At 54.1% G+C, this 22,820-nt stretch overlaps 1 protein-coding gene across 1 annotated transcript in view; it reads right to left on the bottom strand.

The window, feature by feature from the left end:
* Positions 1-18,317, bottom strand: part of RXRA (retinoid X receptor alpha) — a 105,907-nt gene extending 87,590 nt beyond the window's left edge. The window contains exon 1 of the mRNA XM_066562823.1: positions 18,206-18,317. Within this exon, the coding sequence (XP_066418920.1) occupies positions 18,206-18,233 (28 nt within the window). The 5' untranslated portion in view covers positions 18,234-18,317. The remainder of the gene's footprint in view (positions 1-18,205) is intronic.
* Between the last annotated feature and the right edge of the window lie 4,503 nt (positions 18,318-22,820).

The following is a 22,820-nucleotide window of genomic DNA, read 5'->3' as shown; positions in this document are numbered from 1 at the left end:
AGCAGAACCTCAGCAGAACCTCAGCAGAGCCTCAGCAGAACCTCAGCAGAGCTCTGGGCTCAGCAGAGCCTCAGCAGAACCTCAGCAGAACCTCAGCAGAGCTCTGGGTTGAGCAGAGCCTCAGCAGAACCTCAGCAGAACCTCAGCAGAACCTCAGCAGAGCTCTGGGTTGAGCAGAGCCTCAGCAGAACCTCAGCAGAGCCTCAGCAGAGCCTCAGCAGAGCCTCAGCAGAACCTCAGCAGAACCTCAGCAGAGCCTCAGCGGAGCTCTGGGTTGAGCAGAACCTCAGCAGAACCTCAGCAGAGCCTCAGCAGAGCCCCACACCCTGCCAGGCTGAGGCCAGCCCGGGTGGCACACAGAGACCAGCAGTGCCAGTGTCCTGTGCCAGCTCCACAGCTGGCAGGGAGGGAAACAAACCCTCAGAGACAGGAATGTTGCCCACTTCAATGGCTGTTTCCGAGTGATGTCTGGTCCTGCATGCTGGGGCTGCAGGCCTTTCCAAGATACTCATCCTTGTTTTCCACAGAGATCTCAACACCAGATTGGCTCGCCCACGTCTCCATCGCTGCTGCCATTGTCCTGACACACCATTCCCATTGCTCCACAAGCAGGAGGAACCTTCTGAAATTGGTTTTCTTGGCGTCAGAACAAACCTTTCCTTCTCTTGGAAAGGACCAGGCTTCCTCCTCCTGGTCCAGCTGGGGATGGAGGGTCCAGCCCTCACCTCCACCACATCCACACGGCCAGGCCAGGAGAAAGCCAAGCAACCCAAAGCTGAGACAACCCTCAGACACAACCAGGTTAAAAATACCTCATTTTCAGACTAAAGTTCAGTCCCCAAATGGAAAGAGAGTCCAGGAAAAATGCGGCAGGCCCGGCTGGTGGCTGCCTTCCAGCACGAGCACCTCCCTTCGGAGGAATCCAGCAAGGAGTCTCACTAATCCACCCAGGACACACCAACATTTCTTCCTCATATTATTGGGTAGGGTGTTGGTTTTTTGTTTTTTTTCCTCTTTTTCGTTTTTTTTCCGTCTGCTCAGCAGATTTGCCATTTGCTGGGAAGGCACCACGGCCACGGGCTTGGAGCTGGGGTGTCGTGGGGAGGGGGATGGAGGGACCCCCCTGGAACTGTGTGTGCCCCTGGCACCAGCCCAGGGACTGCAGGGAGGAGAGGCTGGAAAAGAAGGGACCAAAGTGGGGAACACAGCACACGTGTTGGCACTCACACTGAACAAACACACGGTGTCAGCCCCGTGCCTCAGTTTCCCTGCCCTCAAAGATGTGCTGGGGGACAACACAGGGGAACAGGGTGGCACAGGCAGCACTGCCAGCACCCAGCAGGATGGGTTCCCAGCAGGATGGGTTCCCAGCAGAATGGGTCCCCAAGCGTCCCCTCCAACCCCAGTGAGGACTCAGATCTCCCCCCAAGACCATCCCACCCCACTGCTGCCTCCATCACCTGCTTCTGCTCCCTTGCAATTCCCAAACTGCACCCCAAACCCACCTCACTCCCTGCCCAGCCCCGATGAGGTCCCACATGTTTCCCAGGAGGATTTTTGCCCCCCACCACCCTGCTGAGCTCCAGGCACGCTGCCACAGCTCCAGCTTCCCTCGTGCTGACTGGAGACAGGACACACATGGCCTTGCCATGCACATCAATTCCTCACTGTTGGGAAGGAGAGGAGCTGGGGGCTCACATTTGATCCTCGGGGGCTCAGCACCAGCCTCTCCCCAGCCCCTGAAGTGCTGCTCTCCCTCCCTCCCTCCCTCCCAGTGAGATGCCCCCTGAGGAATTTGCACCTCATTCCTTGACACCTGCTTTAATTATAGGTATCAAGGCAGCTTCTGTCTTTCACAAGAGCTGTGAGCAAACTTCCTGCTCCCCTTTCTCTGCGAGGGGTTCCTGACTCACTGCATCCCTCCCCACACGAGCAGAGGGTGATGGGCTCTGCCAAAGCCCCCCAAAGGCTGGAGCAGAAACTCCTGGCACTCGGCTGTGACATCCCAGGGTGATCTTAGGAATTTCAGCCCTGGTTTCCAGCTGCCACCAAGAAGAGTCTACAGACAGCAGTGCCACTGAGACATGGGAGGTGCTGTCTCTAAAGCCATGTGGCTCAGGAGCTCCCTGCACACAGGATGCTCCACGCTCACCCACCAGGCAGCACAAGCTCCTCCAACAGCAAAATCCTGGTGGGTGTCTCCAAAATCCTTCCCCAACAGCACATCCTGATGCTGCAGCATCCCTGTGCCTGTGGCACTGCCCACCAGGCTCTGCAGGGAGCAGGTACACCCCAATGCCAGCTTGGTTCTCCTCCCCAGCTGCTCCCTGGCACCACTGCCCCATCCACCCATCCCTTCCTGATGGAGTTCCCTCTGCAGGGTTGTGGGTTTGAGTGGTGTTGTATTTTGAAACATAAACTCATTAATTTCAGCCTAATGAGGACTTTATTGGCCGGGGATTACCACTATTCAGCTCAAGGAGATGCAAATAAACATTCACAAGCTCTAGAGTCCGTGAAAGGACCCTGATCCTGCTGATGGCTCCCACCCCAGCACCCACCTCTCCATCCAGACAGGTGCTTCCACTGCCATCCACCTTCTCCCTCCCATTCCTAGATTTCCCTGTCCCAATCCACAGGCTGGGGTTAATTTCAGCCTAATGAGGACTTTATTGGCTGGAGATTACCATTATTCAGCTCAAGGAGATACAAATAAACATTCACAGGCTTTAGTCTGTGAAAGGACCCTGATCCTGCTGATGGCTCCCACCTCAGCACCCACTTTTCCATCCAGACAGGTCCTTCCACTGCCATCCACCTTGTCCCTCCCATTCCTGGATTTCCCTGTCCCAATCCACGGGCTGGGAACCCCACAGGGCTCGGGGAAGGGACCCTGTGCTCACAGCAGCCACACCACACCACTCTGCTTGCTTTAATTTTTAATCAAGTCACAAGACGGGGCGGATGCAGCTGGAAATAAATCATCAACCACAACAGCAATAAAAGCACCCCGGTGGCCTCGGCTCAGACGTGGTGAGCACAGGACCAGCAGCCAAACCACCACTGTCCCATCACTGACAGGGTGACAGAGCAGCTCCTGTGCCAAGCCTGGACACTGCAGTTGTCACTGAAGAAATGGTGACAGGGTTGGACCAGGAAAGGAAAGGCAGAAGCTGCTAGAGCCAGTCAGGCCAGCTGCACAGCCCCATATCACTGGGAAAAAGGGATCCAGGATTGCAGCAGTCCCTGGGATACCTGCCCTGGGGACACACATCCCTCCTAGCTCGGGGCTGCAGCTCCCCTTTCCAGCCTCCTCCAGTCCCAGGGCCAAGGGGAAAAGGGGAAAGAAAGTCTGTGCAAGTCTCTCCCACGCAGGAGAGCCAGCAGAGCTCCTGTGCAGGGATTGAGCAACGTGGGGATGAGCCAGCAGCATCTCCCCAGCCCTCACCCTCACCACAGCAGTCAGCTCCCCTAAGCCCACCCAAATGCATGCCAGGAAATGGAATTTCTCCCTGCTGCTGCCCAGAGGATTCCTCTGCACCAGGCAGGAGCACAGGGCTGCTGCCTCCACACCAGGGTCCCTCCAGCCCCCGCCCAGCTCGCAGCAGAGGGATGTTCTCCCTTTCTTCTCTGTGAGGATTAGACACACTTCTTTTCTCTCATTGCTTTTCAAAAGAGAGCCTTTCTATCGCTGCTGATCCCTGGGGGAAATCTTTCTCTCTCTCCCTCTCTCTATTTCTCTCTGTCTTGCTTTCATAGCTGGGACAGTGGGAAAGGAAGTTTTCCTTCATCTCAATCTCCGTGCTGACAGGCACAGCGCAGCCCCCCGGGACCCTGTGTACCCCCAGCTCTGCCTGACCCCACCAGGGCTCCCTGGCAGCTCCCAGCACCACGGGGACACCCAGCCCAAACCCTCTCTGAGCCATTTCGAAACCCACACTTGCGAAATCCTCATAAAAACCCGGGGCAGGACCCGCCAGCAAACCCAGCTCAAGGCAGCTACAGGTGCTCTGCCCTCGCCTACCTGCTCTCTCTCTCTCTCTCTCTCTCTCTGGAGGCTCCCATTACATTTCCCAGCGTTTCTTAAATGGATTTTTGTTTTTTTCTCCCCTCTCCCTCCTCCCTCTTCCTGACTGCTGTGGAACAGATCGAGCTGAGGAGAGGAAACCAAAGCTGGGAGCTGGCAGGGGTTTAGGCACGCACGGCGCTTTTAATGGAGCGCTCGCATGAGGATGGGGAGAACATGCCCAAGTGTGCCTGGGATCACAGCTCACAGCAAAACAAGCAAAGCCAGCCATCCTAAAGTGCTGTCAAAAACACCCAAAAAGTGAACTCATGGTTTTTTTCTACCCTCTGAGCTCTTTCTGTTGCTGAAATCAGGGCCCAGGCTGGTCACAGACGGCGTTTTTTTTAATTATCGACCATGTTGCAATGTTTTCTCTTTTTATTTTTAGGAGGCCCTCTAAAACTATAGAGGAAATTATCCAAAAGAAGTTTGTTCAAACGGCCTGTCAGTTTGAGGAAGTGAAATTAAACCAGAAAAAAAAAGAAACCCCAGCCCTGAATCCTAATAAATCACACATCCACACACACACACAAAATTGGAGAACTCTGGGCATGCCTCCAAAGCCAAGGAAATGGATGATAAACAAAACAAACCTAGTTCTGCCCGGTAATAAAGGCTTCCACAGTGGGAATTTCTCACCCTGGAATCAGTTCCACTGAGAAGGGCACAGCTGGTGGCACATGGGGAGCTTCCCCCCCTGAGCTGTGCCTGCAGGGACAGCCAGCGATGCCATCCCATGCTGAGCTGCTCTCCACGGACAGAAATCCTACACTACGTGAATTTCCCTCCATAAATCCCTCTGGAGCACGCCCTGGTTCTGTCCCCACTGAGAATGGGTTGATCAGCCCATGACATATAGAGGTGGCTGCTTGGTTGTGCTGCTGTCACCAGCTGGGCTAGTAGTGGGGGCCTGCTCAGGGCCCACAGACCCACCCAGAGCAAACAAGACTCACCTTGGAGGGGGGAAAAAAAGCTGCAAAACAAAAGGAAGGGAAAGGGCAAATGGAAGAACGATGAAGATGCTGAAATAAATCCCGCCAGGCACGCAGGTATCTAAAGTATGAGGCAAAATCAGAGTGTGGGACAGCAAAAATGGCAGTGCCAAGGCCCCTTTCAAGGCTCCAGATGCAGCTTCCCATAGGTGAGGATGCTGCAGAGTGGTGCCCATCCCTCCCCACCACGGGGCTCATCCTTTGAGGCCACCCAGCAGCAAGGAGAGCAGGGCAGGGACACTGGCAGGACACAGCCCAGTGACCCCAGAGCAGCCCCTACATGCCCAAAGCAGCATTTTGGGAGACCACAGCTGTGGCAAGAGCTGAGGCTATGACAGCAATACCACAGGAGGGGTGGGGACATGCAGGGGCGACCCCAGGAGCAGCTGGCACAGTCCCCATGACCACCCTGGCACGGCCACCAGCTGCAGGGAGCTGAGCCCAGCCCATCCTCTGCTCCATTCTCTCTCTACCTTCCAGCAGAGGTTGCCATGAAAGAGTTAAAGCTTTCCAAGCTGGGCTCTCCAGAGGACTCCAGTTAAAAGTCCACCAGGCATTTTCCCATGGTGGACTTTACCCCAGTGCGATAACGCGCCCGGAGGTGCCAGCCTGAGAGGGACCAACCACCAGCCCTGGCACAGCAGGGACAGGTGGCACCAGGGTGGGAGACCCCTGAAAAACCTGCACAGCACAGGAATCTGCAAACCAGCCCCCAAAAGCAGCACTCTGGGGTTTGGCAGTGAGAGGCCGCACGGAGCAGCGCTGTGCCTATCCCACCTCACGTGGGAATGATGTGCCTGCCCCCAAGGAGCCCATTCCACCATGTCCAGCCCAGAACAGGCTCAAATTCCCACCCAGCAGAGCCCAGAGATTTCTCTCCCCATTCCTGAGGGCGAGGCAGAGGCAAGTGGCACTGCTGGCCCTGCTGGAACAGCCACCTGGCTCTCCTCTCCAAGGTTGTCTGCAAACCCTCTCTCACCAGGACGACACACAGCATTTTTTAAGAGCTGGGTGATGTAACCAACCCGTATTTATCATGCTGAAAACATCCCAAAGCTCCATGTCTTCCAGCTCCCAAGCACACAGTGTTCTCTTAATAAAATAATTGCAATGATGAATAGCTCCTTATAATGTTCTTCTTCTGCAGCTACTGACAGGGCCAAGAGCTGGGATGGAAAGTCCTTCTCCTCAATGAACGCTCAAGGTACATTCAGGATTTTACCTCCTCCAAGCAAAAAGAGCTGAAAAATTGGGGAAGTGCTGGCAGCGCTGTTCCAAGTCATCCCACCAGGCAGAGAACACCAAAACCCCTCTCCTCCAGCTCAGCCCCATCATTGTCTTAGTAATAAAGTCAGCAAATCACTGCAGGTCAATCCCAGTCCTTGGTTAAGCTGACGCAATCTTGAAGCCACCTGATGAAATCAGTGCTGAGCTCCAGATCCTGCCAAAGGCTCCACAAAAATCCACCCTGACAAAAGCTCCTCTGTCCAAAAGTCCACGGGACCCCAAAAACCAGCACCAGGAGCTCATTTTCTGCACTTTGGAAATCAGGCTGTGGATTCAATCCTTCACTGCAAGTGCTGTGATTTCCACACTCACAATTACAGGGCAGCTCAATGCATTGGGGTTGGCTTTTTTTTTTTTCTTTTTTTTTTTGTAGTCATTTCTACCTTATTCATTTGTAAAGGTGCTTTGAATTAGGAGTGCACTGGCTCTGCCTTCCCTTCCCACGCAAAGCTGGTTTTTACTCCCAGCCAGGACCAGGCTCTCTGGGTGTTTTCCCACAGCCTGTGCTCTCAAAGACTTAAAACTGAGCAGAGAGGTGGCAGAGAGGGACCTGGGACCTCATCCTGGCCTCGACTGCAGCTGGAGGGACTTCCCAGAGCCTGGGAGAACTGGCAGGACCGGCTGCTCCCACCCTGCAGGCACATCCCTACACCCAGCTCCAGGCTCACCCCTTCCTAGCCAGCACTCTCCCACCTCAATGTGTCCTGCCCTCCCTACAAAAGGCTGGTCTGGGGTCCCCAGGTCTTGGGCAGGACTGGAGAGCATCTCTCTGCTCTCAGGGATGAGCCAGCATGAGCTTCACCCTCCATGGCACTGCTTTCAAGGCTGTATCCTAAATTTTACCTGCTTGGGAAAGCCCTGAGCAGAGCTTTGGGGCTCCAACACCATTCCTAGGGATCCACCAAGCTGCGTCCCCAGGGTGTGAGGCTGCATCTTCCAGCATCTTCCTGCATCTTCCAGCATCTGAGGGCAAATGGAACTGCTCCAAGAAAGAGACCTGGAGGACTCCTGGAGCAGCCCCACATCCCCTGAGCTGCCTCAGAGTTTTGGGAAGGTGCCTGGAGAGGAGGATCCTCCCCTCGTGTGCGTGGGCTCCAGATGGGCACCTTGCTGTTTGCTACCTGCCTACCCAGGGCCTGCTGCAAGAAATCCCTGCCCTGCAACATTTCCTGCACACACCTAGAGGCTGTGAAACCTGGCCAGACGTGGTTTTCCTCACCTGCCCAGCCTCAGCTGCCATGGCTCAACACCGGGACAACCGGAGGAGCGGCGCCCAGCTCCCCTCAGCCACCCCAGACAGAAAAATGCAGTGGGAAAAGAGAGAGCCCGAGCCCAAGGGAGCCTGCTGGCCTCTGATTTCCACAGAACAAACCTGCCCCACAGGTGAGGCACAGACCTGCCAGAAGGGAATTGCTGGTTTTGCCCCTTGACGCTCCAAGGTAAAGCACCAGGGCACGGCTACCAAAACACAGCTCCAAACACTGCCACAAACCCCTTGGACAACAAAATCTGTGTCTCCCAACCTTAAAAACAGGGTGTAATTTGGGGTGCCAGCATCAGCCACTCCAAATTGCCCTCTGGGGGTCCTGCTCCCAGCCAGTCCCAGCTCTGAACCGCTGTTCAAAGGCTCCACATTTGCACACAACAGGTACTGAGCTGGCCTGGGGCCAGGCTATCTCCAGCTGGGATCAGCTAAGCCTTCCTAAGTGCTTAAATAGGGGCCTGCAGGTAATTGTCCCAGGAGCCTTAACTCTTCCTGGAGCCCCTCTGAGGAGCACGGTGTAGAAAACCAGCAAGGCTGGCAGTGGAGGGATGTGGATTTAGGGCAGCACAGGTCACTGCATCCTGCCCTCCGAGCCCTACTCCTGACTGCAGCACTTCCCAGCATCTGCCTGGGCATCCTATAAATAAATCCCATGGCAGGGGCTGGGCAGAGCAGCCTGTAAAGCACAGGGCATTAACACCCAGGCTGGCACAGCTGGCTCACAGCGTGCCCAAGCAGCCAAGCACAATTTGCTTAGGGGTGCAGAAAGTTTTGGTTTGCCCCGGCAGGAAGGGAGCCTGGGTGGCCTCTGTAGGTACAGGAAACCCCTTTCTATCACACACATCGCTCTGCTTCCTCTGGATTTCTTTAACCTTTCACTCTTGGCCTGATTTATGCTTTCACACTGATTTTTGCATGCCTGCATTTCCCTCCTCCTCCTCCTCCTCCTCCTCCTCCTCCTCCTCCTCCTTGCCGCTCCGGTGCTGCGGAACCACACCAGCAAAAAAAGCTGGCAGGGCTTTTTGGCATCCAGCTGCCCAGAGCCAGAATAATCCCTGCAGGGAAACCTCCTGCTCTGGGGTTTGGCAGGAGGAGAGGAAAATGCCATGTGTCCTGTGTTGTTGTGCTCCAGGGCTGAGCAGCCAGCACGCAGCCCCAGCCCACCCATGGGATCCACGCTGGGCTGCGTGTGATGGGCAGGCACTGGAGCAGCTAATCTGGGACCCCAGGGACACATCCAAGGCAGAGATGGAGATTCTGCTGCAGAGGAGCTGCCTGGTGAGCCCCAGGCTCCAGCACAGCCCCGGGCTGGTTTTTCCTTGCAGACAAGGAAAGGAATCCGTGAGCAGCTCAGTGCTGAGCCCTCCAAAGCATCCAGGCATTGCACAGCAGGCAGCACCCTGTCAACAAAGGGCATCCCTGGCACCACAAGCACGTGGAGCAGCGCCCAGTGAAGCCATCAGAGGCAGGAGGGCGTGAGGACAGCGGGGACACTGCCTTAATTTCACCTAAAGGGCCCCTTGGGTGGGAAGAGGAGCTGCTTGTTCCCAGTCTCCACGGGGATCCTGGCACAAAATGAGCAAAACATTGGGCTGTGCTGGAAGCATCATCTTCCTGGGAGTGGATGGGGAAGCTGAGGCCAACAACTCCAAGGCACTGTCAGAGCAGGGAGAGCAGCTCAGAGCCCAGGGGAAAGGCTGGGCAGGAATCACAGCTGAACTCAATTCTCCAGGCCCAAACTGGGAGCATTTTAATCCATTCAGTTGTATAAATAAAGAGTGGGAGCAGGTGGCCCTGGTGTCACCAGGCATCACCAGGGAGAAGGGATGACAGAGGCAGTGCATCAGCCTGGTGTTCCACCCCTGCTGTGGTGTCCTAAACCCCACACAACAACCTGAGCCTTACAGGGAAAAGGAGAAAACTCAGGAAAGCATCTCTTCATTCCATTTGCATGGGACATGAGAGGCCACCCTGAGAGCCACCAGCTCCCAGGGCTCCCCCAGCCTGGCATGGCCACCAAAAAGGAAATGAAGTCTCAAAGGTTATCACTGTGGCGTTTGACTGAGCATAAAAATCCTGCTCTGAAAACAAAAACAAGGAAAGACAGGGAAGGGGGGAGAGAGGCAGGGATGTACAGCCCCAAAAAACAGGAGAGCGGATGCAGGGGCTCACCCCACACCAGCACACATCTCCATGGCAGGAAGAGTTTCCCAGGAAAATAAATGCAAAGTCTGTTATAAAAGTTTATCAGCGAGGAAGAGCGAGGGCGCCTGACTACAGGATAGAGATGTCATTATTTTCATGCATCTGCCTTACCCAATTTTATTTAGTTGCTTTCTGCACCATTTCATGCTCATTCTGCTGCTGAGCTAGACAATTGCTTTATAACTCTAGGGTGCAATTTCACTGTCTGTGAGCCACACGCACGCACGCGGGGAGAGCTGCACCTCCCTCCCTTCTCCCCACACCCCGAGCTTTGGAGAGGAGTTTTCTTCATGCATTTGAGGGGGAAAAAAAATAGAAATTAAAATGCTAAGGCACTGTGTTTAATATATTCCAGGAGTGTGTGGGGGGAGCAGCCCCAGCGAGCAGCAGCTCCCCATTAAGGCTGAGCAGGATGAACTGGAGGGCAATCTGCTCTCTCACGCTACTGAGAATGAGAGAGACAGAGCCTGGCAGGCTGCAGGGCAGGAGCGCTGTGAATCACGCTGGATTTTTATGATCAATTGAAAGTCACACTTGAACAAGTGCAGGTCAGCAGGGAGGGTTGGTCACGCAGGTGCCGAGCTCCAGACAGCGGCTTTCAACTCGCTCCTGTCAGCTGGTACCAGCCTTGGTACACCCCTATTTCCTGCTCAACCATTAACCATCCCCCCCAGGGCTGCTGTGGGGTGTGAGGGGTCACCAGAAGGAGCCCAAACGCTGATGGGATGCAGTGTGGGATCATGGATTTCCTCAGCACAGTGTGCTCCAGCACGACCCGGTGCCTGCTCCATGCCACCAGAAACCACAGCTCCTCCACAGCAGGCAGAGCCACAGCTCCCCTGGCCTGATAAAATCACTCACCTCCCACAAATGGGGCAGAAAAAGAAGGGCTGGGGGCAGAAGGGAGCCCAGTTCAGTCTGGTAAGGATGACCAGTACAGAATATCTTTGCTATCCCTATCCCAAGAGCCCCCACATGCACACAGGTCTTTGGGAGCAGGGCAGGGAAGCTGTAGCACTGGCAAACCCCTCTCACCCATCCTTCACACCCCCAGGAGCACCCAAACAGCTCTCCCAGCCCCATGTGATGCCCCTGCCTCTGCTCCTGCCTCTATCATCCAATTCTTCTCTGCCACCGCTCACCATCCCTCACTCAGCTCCCCCATCCCAACCTTGCCATCTCCATGGCTCAGGCTGGATTTTGGCTGGAAGCTCTCCCCCTCTCCTACCATCTCCACATCTCAGGCTGGATTTTGGCTGGAAGCTCTCCCCCTCTCCAGCCATCTCCACATCTCAGGGTGAATTTTGGCTGGAAGCTCTCCCCCTCTCCAGCCATCTCCGTGCCTCAGGATGGATTCTGGCTGGAATTTCACCCCCTTTCCTACCAACTCCACACCTCAAGCTGGATTTTGGCTTGAATTTCACCCCCTTTCCTACCAACTCCATGCCTCAAGCTGGATTTTGGCTGGAATTTCACCCCCTTTCCTACCAACTCCACGCCTCAAGCTGGATTTTGGCTGGAAGCTCTCCCCCCCTGCCCTTCTCCTTCCTCTCTTGCCTCACCACTGCCATTGCCTCACTGCCACTCCGGAACGGGCACGTAGGAGACACGCTGCCCACAACTAAATTGTCTCGCACAGCCCACAGAGTTCACAGCAAAGGGAAAAAATAAAAACAAAACAAAGAAAACAACTCTCCTCCAGCACTCACTTGTCAGCCAAAAATGGAAAAACAATAATCAAATGTTTCTGGAATGAGATGGGACATCCCTCCCTAACCCGCCCCTGGCAGCACAAAGGACCTGCCCCAGGAGCTGAGGGGGCTGTAAATCTCTGGAGGCTCCCTCAGCTCCCCCTCTCTGGATTTTTTTTCCCTTTTTTCCCCAAGTCTGTAAAGCTGAAGAAAGCCAAACCTCCACAAAAGAGGAGCCCATGAAAAGTAACAACCAGCTGGGAATGCCATTACCATTTTATTGGTCCCCAATAGTGCTATTGCTCCTTTTATCTCCTGGCTCTGCAGCGATCCTGCAGCTGATGGGATCCAGGGAAATCCAGACAAGACCCAAACACACCACCAACCTCCACTCTTGGCCCAAAAAACCAAGTCTTTGACCAAAAAAAATCAAATCCCCCATGGTTTGGAAGAAGGAGCAACGACCACAGTGGGAGGGAGCAGAAGGGGATGCCAGCCCTCATTAATTCCCTGACTCTTGAGGCTGTTTCTTCCCTGCCCTGTGCTTTGGGAGCACCTGGCTCGCCCACAAACCCCACCTGGGAGCTTTCCTTTGCTCCTGGGCCAAAAAGCAGCTTTGTGGGGGGAGTGGGTTTGGAGGTTTTGGACCCTGCAGAGCCCAGGGGAGCTCGGTGGAGCTGCCACCCCGGGCTGGGTCAGCTCTGCAGGGCTGGCTCAGCTCTCAGAGCCACCCCACGGCCTCGCTGCCGGCCCCGGTCCCAGCTCTGACACTGCCCCGTGCCTCAGTTTCCCACCCTGGATCTGCCTCATCTTGGGCATCATGAGGAGCTCTGGAGGCAAGATCCATCCCCAGGCAAGATCCATCCCCTGCTGATGTGCAGAGAGAGGCAGGAGCTGGCACGGGCACAGCTGGGAGCAGAATCACAGCCCCAAGGTGCAACCTTGGAACTTTTATTGTGGATCACAGTAAGAGAAAAGGGAAAGAGAGGGGAGGGGGGGAAAAAAAAGCCCAAGCATTTGGTGTTCACCAATGCTCTGTTTGAACAGGATTATTTTTTAACTCCACGTTAAACAAAATTTCAAAGGAGAGGAGCTGCATTTGGGCTTAATTTGAGCCCTTTCTTCCCTTTCTCACGAGGGAATTGCTCCCTGTTTATCTCAGAAAACACCCTCCATTTTGAAAAGCTCCCTCCCCTCTAAATAAAAACTCAGGTTGATTTCCTTGACTTTGCTTTGCTTTTTCTAAGCCAAACCTTGTCAGAAAAGGCAAGTTCTCACAGCCAGTTTCCATCTCAACAATAGAGCATTTTCCCAGGCTAAATTGCTTCTGTCTGAAAATCTTCTGGCAGTTTGAGCTGGCTGGCATGTGTGGGGATCCTTCTGTAGGGTTTTTTAAATCCTTATTTGCAATATTATTTCATCTGCTTCGCGCTGCCTTGATGTTGGAGCAGCCTTTGGAGAGACACAACTGCTCCTCCCTCCTCCTCCTCTGTCCTCCCTCCAGGCACACGCTTCCCTTTGAGGAGGAGAGGGGAGAAATAAAATAAAAGACAAGCAAAGAGGAAAATGTCAGAAAGCTGCTTTTTGTGTGCGTGTCAAACGTTCAAAGTTATTCCAGACTCTAGTCTTTAAATGTAATAAAATACAGCAACTCCTGACAAAATCAATTAAAATAAAACCACCCAGGCTGCCTCCCCTATTGCTTTGTAGCTCTGCTGACTCCAAGAGCCCACCTGGGCCTTTTAGGGAGCAATTAGGGAAGTTCTGGGATGGATCTCGTGCAGACTGAGCGTGCCTCAAGTGCTGAGCATCCCTCCACACTTCTGAGCATCCCTGACACTTCTGAGCATCCCTGACACTTCTGAGCATCCCTCCTGAGTGCCCACATCCTTCCACATCCCCCAGCACCCCTCTGAAATGCCCAGATCCCTCCACAGCACAGGCCAGAGCGAGAAGAGCGCCAGTTTCTTCCCTCCCCACAGGAGATCAGAGCCAGGGAAGGATTAATTAGAGCCCAATTAGGTTGCCCAGCTCACAAGGAAGGTCCCTGCAGCACTTGGCCAGCAGGGCTTTGAGGGATCCCAGGCTATGGGACCCCTCAGTGTCCCCACACCATCAGCACACCCCTGTTCAATCCCTTGCCAAGGGCCACCAGCTCTTGCTGTCTCACTGCTGGGTTATTTATAGCAGGAATGATTTGGGGATTTCAGGCAGCTGGGAGCCTCAGGGAATACTCTGAGCACACACAATCCTCAGGAAAAGGCAGCAGGATGCTCAGAGGAACACGGAGCCCACAGACAAGGCAGGACCAGAGCACACCCCAAAGCCCTGCAGCACCCACAGCTCCTCTGTTTGTTTCTCTCCTTAACCATCCTGCAAAAAACCCTAAAAAATCCAAAATTCAGCCCAGTGGCAGGGCTCTGGCATATGGCAACCCACCCCTGCTCCCAGAAAACAATACTCAACAAAAAGGTTTTTAACCCATTTCTTAATAAATATTTATTTTTGCCTTGAAGATGTGGGTGGGACAAAGCCAGGGTGTATTTTCCAGTGAAATGTTTTGATTCCCCCCTTGTTGGTTTTTTTTTTTTCCCCTCAACAGGAGCAAAGTGCCAATAATAATATTTGCAATGAATAACTCAAATTCTGTGGCTTTCTCCCCCGCTCTCTTTTAAATAAATAAAATACCCTAAATTTGAGAAACACAAACGCTCCCTCCAACCCAGCAGGACGATGTGGAATAAACTCAGGGACACTCTGATTAATTTCACTGCCACAACCCAGATTCTGGAAAAGGGCAAAAATCCCTTCCCAGCTTGTTTTGCATGTGTCAGTGAGGAGAGAGGTTGAGCCCTACAAGAGAGACCAGGACAAACCAGACTTCACCTCCTGCTCCAGCCCCATGGAGCCAACCAGACGTGGGGCAGAGGATTCCTCCTCCTCCTCCCTCACTGGGATGCTCAGATGCTTCCCACATCCCTCAGTTCTCCTCCCTGCACACACTGCCACATCAGCTGTTGATTCCTGAGCGGTATCAAGAGCAGGATTGAGCATCATGGTGAGGTCTCAATCCAGAAGTTTCCACTCAGGATCTCTCCAGGCTCATCCCAGCCACACACACCCCCCCGCCCCAGGGGATGCAGGTGCCTGATGGATGCTCACCAAGCACCCTGGCTGGCCCAGCTGGACATGCAGGGGGTTGTTTTGCTGTTTCCCTGGGAAGTGCTGATGCTCCAGCCCTGAGCACAGCACGGCCAGTCCTCACCCCACATCCTGAGCAGCTGCAGCTGGCCCTGGCACGGCTGCAGGGTGGGGAGAGGGACACACAGAGAGAGAGGGACACACAGAGGTTACAACCTGCTGCAGTGGCCTCCGGAGGGAAGCACTCAGGCACCCATTAACTGTTTCTTCTCCCACCAAGCTGAGCCTTGAGGGAGAGCTCCTCGAGCTCACCATCCCTATTTTCCTCCCCAGAGATACCCAGGGAATGGGCAAAGGGAAAAGAAAGCACTGAGAGGATTGTAAAAGGCAGAGAACGAGCAGCCACCTGAAGAAACGAGTCCTTGCTTGGCACATCAGTGTCCTGTGAAAGCCTCACCTCAGCCCATGCACCCCACCACGGATTTTTTTCTACATTTTCTACATTTTTCTACATTTTTCTACATTTTTGTAGAAAATGTACAATTTACATTTTCTACATTTTCTCCTCCTCCTGGAGACCTGGGACAACACAGAGGACCAAAAACTTGGCAGCCCTAAACCAGCTAAGCCTAGCAAAGGCAGGACTGTAACTGCAGATGGCTCCAAGGCAGCATCTGCTGGATCCAGAGGGGTTTTAAGCCCCTCCAGGGCTGTGGAGGTACCTGTGCCACAGCTCCTATGCCAGGCTGCAGGTTGTCCTGGCACTGGGATGGCAGGCAGGTGACAGCAGCCAGCCTGGGAGATGCCCAGGGACGTGCTGTTCTCATATGGGGAGCCTCTGGCTGGCATCTGCCAGCAGCTCTCCAGAGAAGCAGGAAAATGAGATACTACTATTAAAAGTGCCCAGTGCTGGCCACACTTCCAGCCATGACATCAGCGGGGTTATCTCAGTCTAACCACGGGCAGGACTTGGCCAGGAACCACCAGGTTGGCCTTGCTGGGCCAGACTGAGCTGGGATTTCGATGGGGACACAGTAATGGAGTAGAATTTTGGCTGTGCTGCTGCTGCTCCCCAGCTCAGGCCTGTGCTGGTGTGCAGGGAAACAAACCCCACAAGCTGGGCTGGTTTTCTCCCCCGGGTTTTCCCAGCACCAGCTCCCAAAAATGACACGAGCCAGGGTTGGTGAAACACCCCTGGACCCTGCAGAGCTGGGAGCTGGTGGGGTTTGGACCATGCTGACTCGAAAGAGGCCCCATGGCTCATCCAGCTCTGCTCTGGTTTCACTGGGAAGCTCACAGTTGTGAGCCGAATGTTTGAGCTCACGCTCCCCTCCATCCTCCAAACTGCTCACAAGCTTTTAGACACAACCTGCCTGCACTGCCCAGAGCAGGACCAAGATCTCCCCCTCCAAAACCTGCAGCAACCACTGCCCTTGCAGCCAAAGGGACTTTTCCCAATTATCAGCGACCAAAGACCAGCACATAAAGTTTGGGAGTCTCTCCAGACAATCCCAGACCACACACCCCAAAGAGCTCCCACAGACAGATGGATTTTCTCCTGAGACAAGGATGAGAAGTTTTAACCTTCCCCAGCAGGGCTGCCCTGTTTTCCATGGGGATGCTGCCCAATGTGTGGCACAGACACATTTCTAAATGAGCAGATAAATCAGTTGCTTTTCACTTGCACCAGGGTGAAAATTTCAAAATTTTCTAAATTCTAAATTTCTCATTTCTAAATGAGCAGATAAATCAGTTGTTTTCTAAATTCTAAATTTCTCATTTCTAAATGAGCAGATAAATGAGTTGTTTTCCACTTGCACCAGTGTGAAAACCCTTCCTTGAGCCAGCAGTCACAGCCTCTCAGCCTCTCCCCCTCCTACCCCCTCAAACCACCCTGACTAATAACACAATGTATTTTTTAGCATTTACAGCATAACAGGAGAGTTCAGGACTGACAGAAAACACAGTTAATGTACACAGAGGCCTGAGCCTGCCCGGATAACAGAGATTTGGATTGTCTTCCACAAGAGCATCCAAGGAAATGTGAATTCCCCAAACAGCCACCCCCTAAGGTTAAACCACTCCAGCGGGACAAGAGAGGCACCTTCTGCTGGGATGAGCCCCAAAAGCTGCACTGGACCCAGCCAAAAGGAGCTGCTTTGATTTGGAACCAGGAACACACTGCAGGTGAGATGCTTCTGGCCCCAGCAGCATCTCCCAGCCCAGACAACGAGGGGCACTGTGAAAATGGGATTTTTGGGGGGCACGGAGATGCCACCGACAGCTCTGCCAGCCCACAGGGTCAGGGTGTCCCTGCCAAAGCCCCAGACCACCACAGCCCAGGAAAAGCCTCTCAGCGGGCTGGGCTTGCAGGGAAACCTTGTGACGGTTGTTTGTATTTATTCTGCTCTTTGAAAGGAATAACTGAAATTGCAATTTGTCAATAAAACGAGCAAAAAAAACCCAAAAAACCAAAACAACAAAACAACAACACAATAAAGGAAAAAAAAACCAAGAGGAAGAAAGAATCAAAACACACCAGCGGCAGGCTGGAGAGGCTGAGCACAGATTTAAAGCCCAGGAGGGACGGTGTGGCTGGGCACGGCCAGGCTGGGAGCCCCCGGGCCGAGCGGGGACAGGGATGGCAGCACTCGCCCCTGCTCCCCCGAGCCCGCACTTGGCTCCAGGCCACTCCGCTCAAACTTTTCTTCCCCCCACCCCGAGCACTGAGCTCTGCAATATCACTTCTCCTCCTGGAAGCGAGACGCAGGAGGCATTCGCCCTTACAAGCCAGGACTTGACTCAGTCACCGAAACGATGGCAAACTCCGGTTGGAAATAGGTTTTAAAACGCAGCTAAAAGGAGGAGAGGGTGGGGGGGGGGGGGGGGTAAAAAATAAGAACAAAAAGGCAGGAGGGTCCCAAGCGCGGCGGGTCTGGGAGCCGGCGATGCGAGCGGAGGGGCCGGGCGCTGCCTCCCCCTGCCCGGCTGCGCGCCCCGGATGCCGCGGGGAGAAGGGAGAAAAAATAAAAAAGGAGAAAAAGTCAAAAATTAAAGGAAAAAAATAAAAAGATAAACCGAGGAGAAAGGCAAGAGGGGGAATCACAGGCTGCGCGCTGCCGAGCCCCCAGCAGAGCCGGCCCCGGGCGGGGAGGGGGCTCTGCCCGCTGCCGCTGCCCCGTTCCGAGCGCCGCTGGGGCCGCTGCCCGACCGGCCCGGCCCGGCTCGGCCCGGCTGGGCTCGGCTCCCCGGCCGGGGCCCGCCGTTCCCGGGGCTGCGCCACGAAGGAAAAAAACCCAAAAAAACAACAGCAAACCAAAAGAAAAATCCCAAGTGTACGGCAGGGGCCGGGGGCAGGGGCCGGGCCGGGCCGGCCGCGGCGCTCCCCGGGGAAGGGGCGAGCGCATCCCCCGCCCGGCGGCCCTGAGTGCGCGCCGCTGGAAGGGGCAGCGGAGCCGGGGGAGGGGGGAAGGCGGCAGGACAGGCGCTGATTTTATCGTCCCGAAGCACCCCCCACCCCCCGCGGTAGGAAGGGAGAATCTCTCGGAACAGAACTCACCCAGCGGCAGGAAGTGTTTGGTGTCCATGGCTGGTGCTTAACTCATGCCAAGGGGCTCGGCGAGCGCGGCGGCGAAAACACACAGGCAGGGCGGGCGGAGGGGAGGGAAATCAGCGCGGGGGGAGAGGGGAGGAGGGGAGGGGAAAAAAAAACACCCACGGGGAGGAGGAGGAGGAGGGAGGAAGGGAGGGAGGAGGAGGAGGAGGAGGCAGCAGCAGCAGCAGCAGCAGCGGGGAAGCTGCAGCCCCGCAGCGGCCCCGCAGCGGCGGCCCCGCGCAGCCGAGGCCGCGGAGTTGTGGCAAACTCCAACAATGTAACTCCGGGGCCCGCGCAGGGGGAGCCGAGCCTGGCCGAGCCGAGCCGAGCCTGGCCGAGCCTGGCCGAGCCGAGCCGAGCCGAGCCGAGCCGAGCCGAGCCGAGCCGAGCAGCGCCGCCCCGCGCCCGCCCCGCCGGCCCGCGGAGAGCGCTGCGCTGGTGGTGTTGGATGGTTTTGTTTGGTTTTTTTTCGGTTTTTTTTTTGGGGGGGGGGTTGTGTTGGTTTTTTTTCTTCTTAAAGTGATGGGGAAAAGGAGGGAAATGGAGTGGGGAGGGAAGGAAAAAACACAAGGGAGGAGAAAAAAAAAAAGAAGGGAAAAAGAGGTGGTGAAAAGGGGAAATTAGAGATGTGGAAGAAGCGGGGAGATGAGAGTGGAGAGAGGGGAAAGGAGAGAAGGAAAGGAGAGGGGAAAGAGAAGGAAAGAAGAGCAGAAATAGAAGGGAAATAAGAGAGGGAAAAGAGAAGGAAAAGGAGAGGAAAAAAGATGGGTTTTGTTTGGTTTTTTGAGGTTTTTTTGGGGTTGTGTTGCTTTTTTTTATTCTTAAAGTGATGGGGAAAAGGGAGGAAAATAGAGTGGGGAGAGAGGGGGGAAAGGATAAAATAAAAGGGAGGAGGGAAAAAAGAGGGGAGAAAGAGGTGGTGAGAAGGGGAAATTAGAGATGGGGGAAAGGATAAAATAAAAGGGAGGGGGAAAAAAAAAAGAGGTCGGGAGAAGGGGAAATTAGAGATGGGGGAAAGGATAAAATAAAGGAGGAGGGAAAAAAAAAGAGGGGAAAAAGAGGTGATGAGAAGGGGAAATTAGAGATGGGAGAAAGGATAAAATAAAGGAGAAGGGAAAAAAGAGGGGAAAAAGAGGTGGTGAGAAGGGGAAATTAGAGATGGGGGCATAGGGGGGAGATGAGAGTGGGAAGAAGGGAAAGGAGAGGAAGACGAGAGAAGGAAAGGAGAGCAGAAATAGAAGGGAAATAAGCGAGGGTAAAGAGAAGGAAAAGGAGAGGAAAAAAGATGGGAAAGAGCAGGAAGGGAAAAGAAGTGAGGAAAGAAGAGGGAAAGAGAAAAGAGGGGAAAGAAAAGGGGTGCGTAGCGCTGCAGCAGGAGGGGGAGCAGAGGGGGTTCCCAGGGTGATGCTGAGCAATGCCAGCTGTGCCCAGCCCCGGAGCCCTGCCTGTCCCCGGGCATTGTCACAGCCCGGGCAGCGCTCAGAGCACGATTTATTTCATTTCCCATCCGTGAGGCACAACAAACAACTCTCTGTGCGTGTGTGTGTGTGTGTGTGTGTGTGTGTGTGCGCGGCTCCTCCGCAAACTCTCACCTCCCGAGCTCCGCCGGTACCACCCCTGGCTGCTTCCCAGAGCCCCGGCCCCCCTGCCCAGGCAGGCCTCCAGGTTTAATAAATGATACTCAGCCCTGTAAGAATGTGTATTAGCGGCTTGATGGACCAGAGCGACTCCACTATGCATGAAGCATATTAAACATGGTATCGACCCCTCGCTTTCCACGGCGGTAACATGCATAACAAACAGGCTGGGGCCACGCTGCAGCTGCTCACACACACGCTGGGGAGCCAGGCTGGGCGCTCAGAGAGGCTGCAATGACACCAGGGACAGCTGCTGCTGGCACAGGTAGCTCCCAGAGCAGAGCCAGCCTTCCTGCAGTGAGTGCACCGGGGTAGCTGGGACCATCTGGGGTGTCCCAGACGCTCTCCCTGTGTGGCAGATCCGTGGAATGCTCCCCAGCCTTATCTGCCCTGGTTTATTCTTTAATTGGCCAAGTGTCTCGTGCCAGAAATATCGGCGGGCGAGCTGCTCCTCCTGGAAAAGCGAGGCCTCTTATCTGCCATCGGTGTATCCTCTTATCACTCCATCTCCTGCCTGTCACTGTGGCATCTCAAGCCACACAGGAAAGGCCCCCAACACCTGGATTTCTCCTACAACTCTTCTGTTTGTAGGAGAACACAAGACCCTGGCTTTCCTGCAGGGCAGAACCACATGGGGATGGTTGGATGAGGGGTACACAGCTGGCAACACCCCAGGATCCCAGTTTGGGACCTCTTCACCCGTCCATTTCCTTTAGAATAAAAATTCCAGATCCACTGCAACCCACCTGAAGAACCAAAACAGCAAAAAGGACCAGTCTTGTGTCAGGCATGCGGCTGCAAACTGACACTCAGGTGGAGCTGCAGAAGTTGAAACTAAATAAAGCGTCCTGGATCCTTTTAATCCTCTGCTCCTGTAATTTCAGCGTGTCCAAACAGATTTTGGTGTGTGTTTATAACTGGTAACTTCATTTGCTCCCGGGCTGGGACCTTAAATGCCAAGTTTCATCTCCAAGTCAGTTTTTAAGAGTGAGTTACATCAACTCCTGGGAGAAAAGGGGAAAAAAGGAAATAAGTGAGGAAATAAACGAAAGTTGGGGGTTGTCAGAAAAAGCAGGTTCAAAGTCTCTAAGAGTGCAAAAATCACAGATTTCGTGGATATCTGTGTACAGACTGACAGCTCAAAGGTAGAAATGGGTTTCCTAATAGACAAACTAAAGCTCATGAGTCTGATAATGGCAAACACAGCTCGGGGCAGAGCTGGGCTCTCACCTGCCTGTCCCCACCCCGCTGTGTCCCCAGGCCTTTGGGGCTTTGAGTGTGTGCATCCCCAGCACAGGGGTGGGGATGTGGCCCCAAAGCCCCATCCCAAAGCAGGCTCAGCTCCCAGGGTTACCAGAGCCAGGGCTGCAAATCCACCTTTGCAGACTCCCAAGACATGAAATTACCATAACCAGGACATTTCATGCTCCTCTCCCATCAAGCTGTTTAGAGCAAATTAAATTTCTCCCTAACCAGGCTGTAACAGTTCATGTTAGATGTGGATCTAAATGTTAATTGCAGTGACAATAACAGGTCTGATCCTGCACTCCTTATTTGAGTAAAACCTCCCACAGAAGCCAAAGGAATTTTGCCCCAGAGAAGGCAGCTGGATGCAGTCCCACATTTCCAGTCTCTTGAAGATGCCAGAAGGTAAGCCAGGATATTTCTGTGATGTTACAAACCTTCTCTTTCCCTTTCCCCTCCCTTCCACCTCCCCTGAGTTCTTTAATGCACTATTAATTTAATAAGCTGCCTAATGCTGTGCTCACCTTCAGCCTGGCACTTCCCAGCAAGGACTTCAATCATCATGGGGGGGCACATTCAGGTAGTTTTGGCAGCTCCTTGCCTTGTACATCTGGTTGGTGCAGGGATGCTCGAAGGTCCTGTGCGGGCTGGGAGAGCTGGCTTGGCAAAATGCTGCTCATGCCCTCTGCACCCTTGGGTGATGCCAACACCCTTCAGCTCCTGGGGAAGGCAGGCTGATAAAATGGGATTGTTTAGGGGTGCCTGGCCTCAGCTCTCAGGCCTGGCTGAATTTGGCAGGGAGGGATGGATGCTGTGTTTATCAGATAAATCAATTAGGCAAAGACTTCTCCTTCCATCCACACTCCCACCCCATTGCCAGCCCTTTGGGGCAAAGGGATCCAGGTGCTCGTGGGCCTCAGCAGGAGACAGGCACTGAGATGTTTTGGGAGCTGGGATCACGTTCAGAACTGGGCACTTGGGTCCAGGGAGTGAACTTGGAAATCACAGCCTCTGTGATTTTTTCCTAAGTGGTTCCAGATTTTCTTGTCCATAACCCTGAATTATCTGACAGGGCACACAAAAGCAAAACCTGCTGTGCTTCCCCTACTGTTTTATACCCTCCTGCACAGTTAGAAAAAAAAAATTAAATCTATTTTCCTGCCTGGCTGCATTTTGTTACAAATTAACAAAAGAATAAATGCAAAATCGGAGTGAGAGAGAATAGAAGGAGCTCATGGGCTGTGTCTGGGGTCCATCTCTCGCTGCACATGGAGGCTGTGACAGGTGGCCAGAGGTGCCAGATGTGGGAGCAAGGGTGGCTGTGGCCACTGGCCTGGGGCTTGTGGCCAGAATCCCTCCCTGGGCAGGCAGTGTGGGGCTCCAGTGACCTGAGAACCAAACCCAGCCAAGGAGAGACTCCTTCCACTCGTGCAGAGTTTGTGGGACCTTCCCAGGCTTGTCCTCACCTCCAGGAGGCTGCTCTCACAAAGTCACTGCAGGTTCCAGGACCAGGATCTGTACTCCCTGTGTGTCCTAGCAGAATTACAGGAGAAAAGCCCCTGCACTGTGCAATTTCCTGCCTGGGTCTGTAGCTCTTCAGGACAGCACCTACCCCATGCTCTCAGGGCAAGAGGAGCTCACAACTTGCTTTTCTTCCCACTAGGAAGGAGGAAAAGACACAAGAAGACTTTGGGGGA

Source organism: Molothrus aeneus, chromosome 19, assembly GCF_037042795.1.
Source record: "Molothrus aeneus isolate 106 chromosome 19, BPBGC_Maene_1.0, whole genome shotgun sequence".
Lineage (NCBI taxonomy): Eukaryota > Metazoa > Chordata > Aves > Passeriformes > Icteridae > Molothrus > Molothrus aeneus.
Note: the sequence above shows the minus strand (reverse complement) of the source record. Positions and strands in the feature narration are given on the sequence as shown.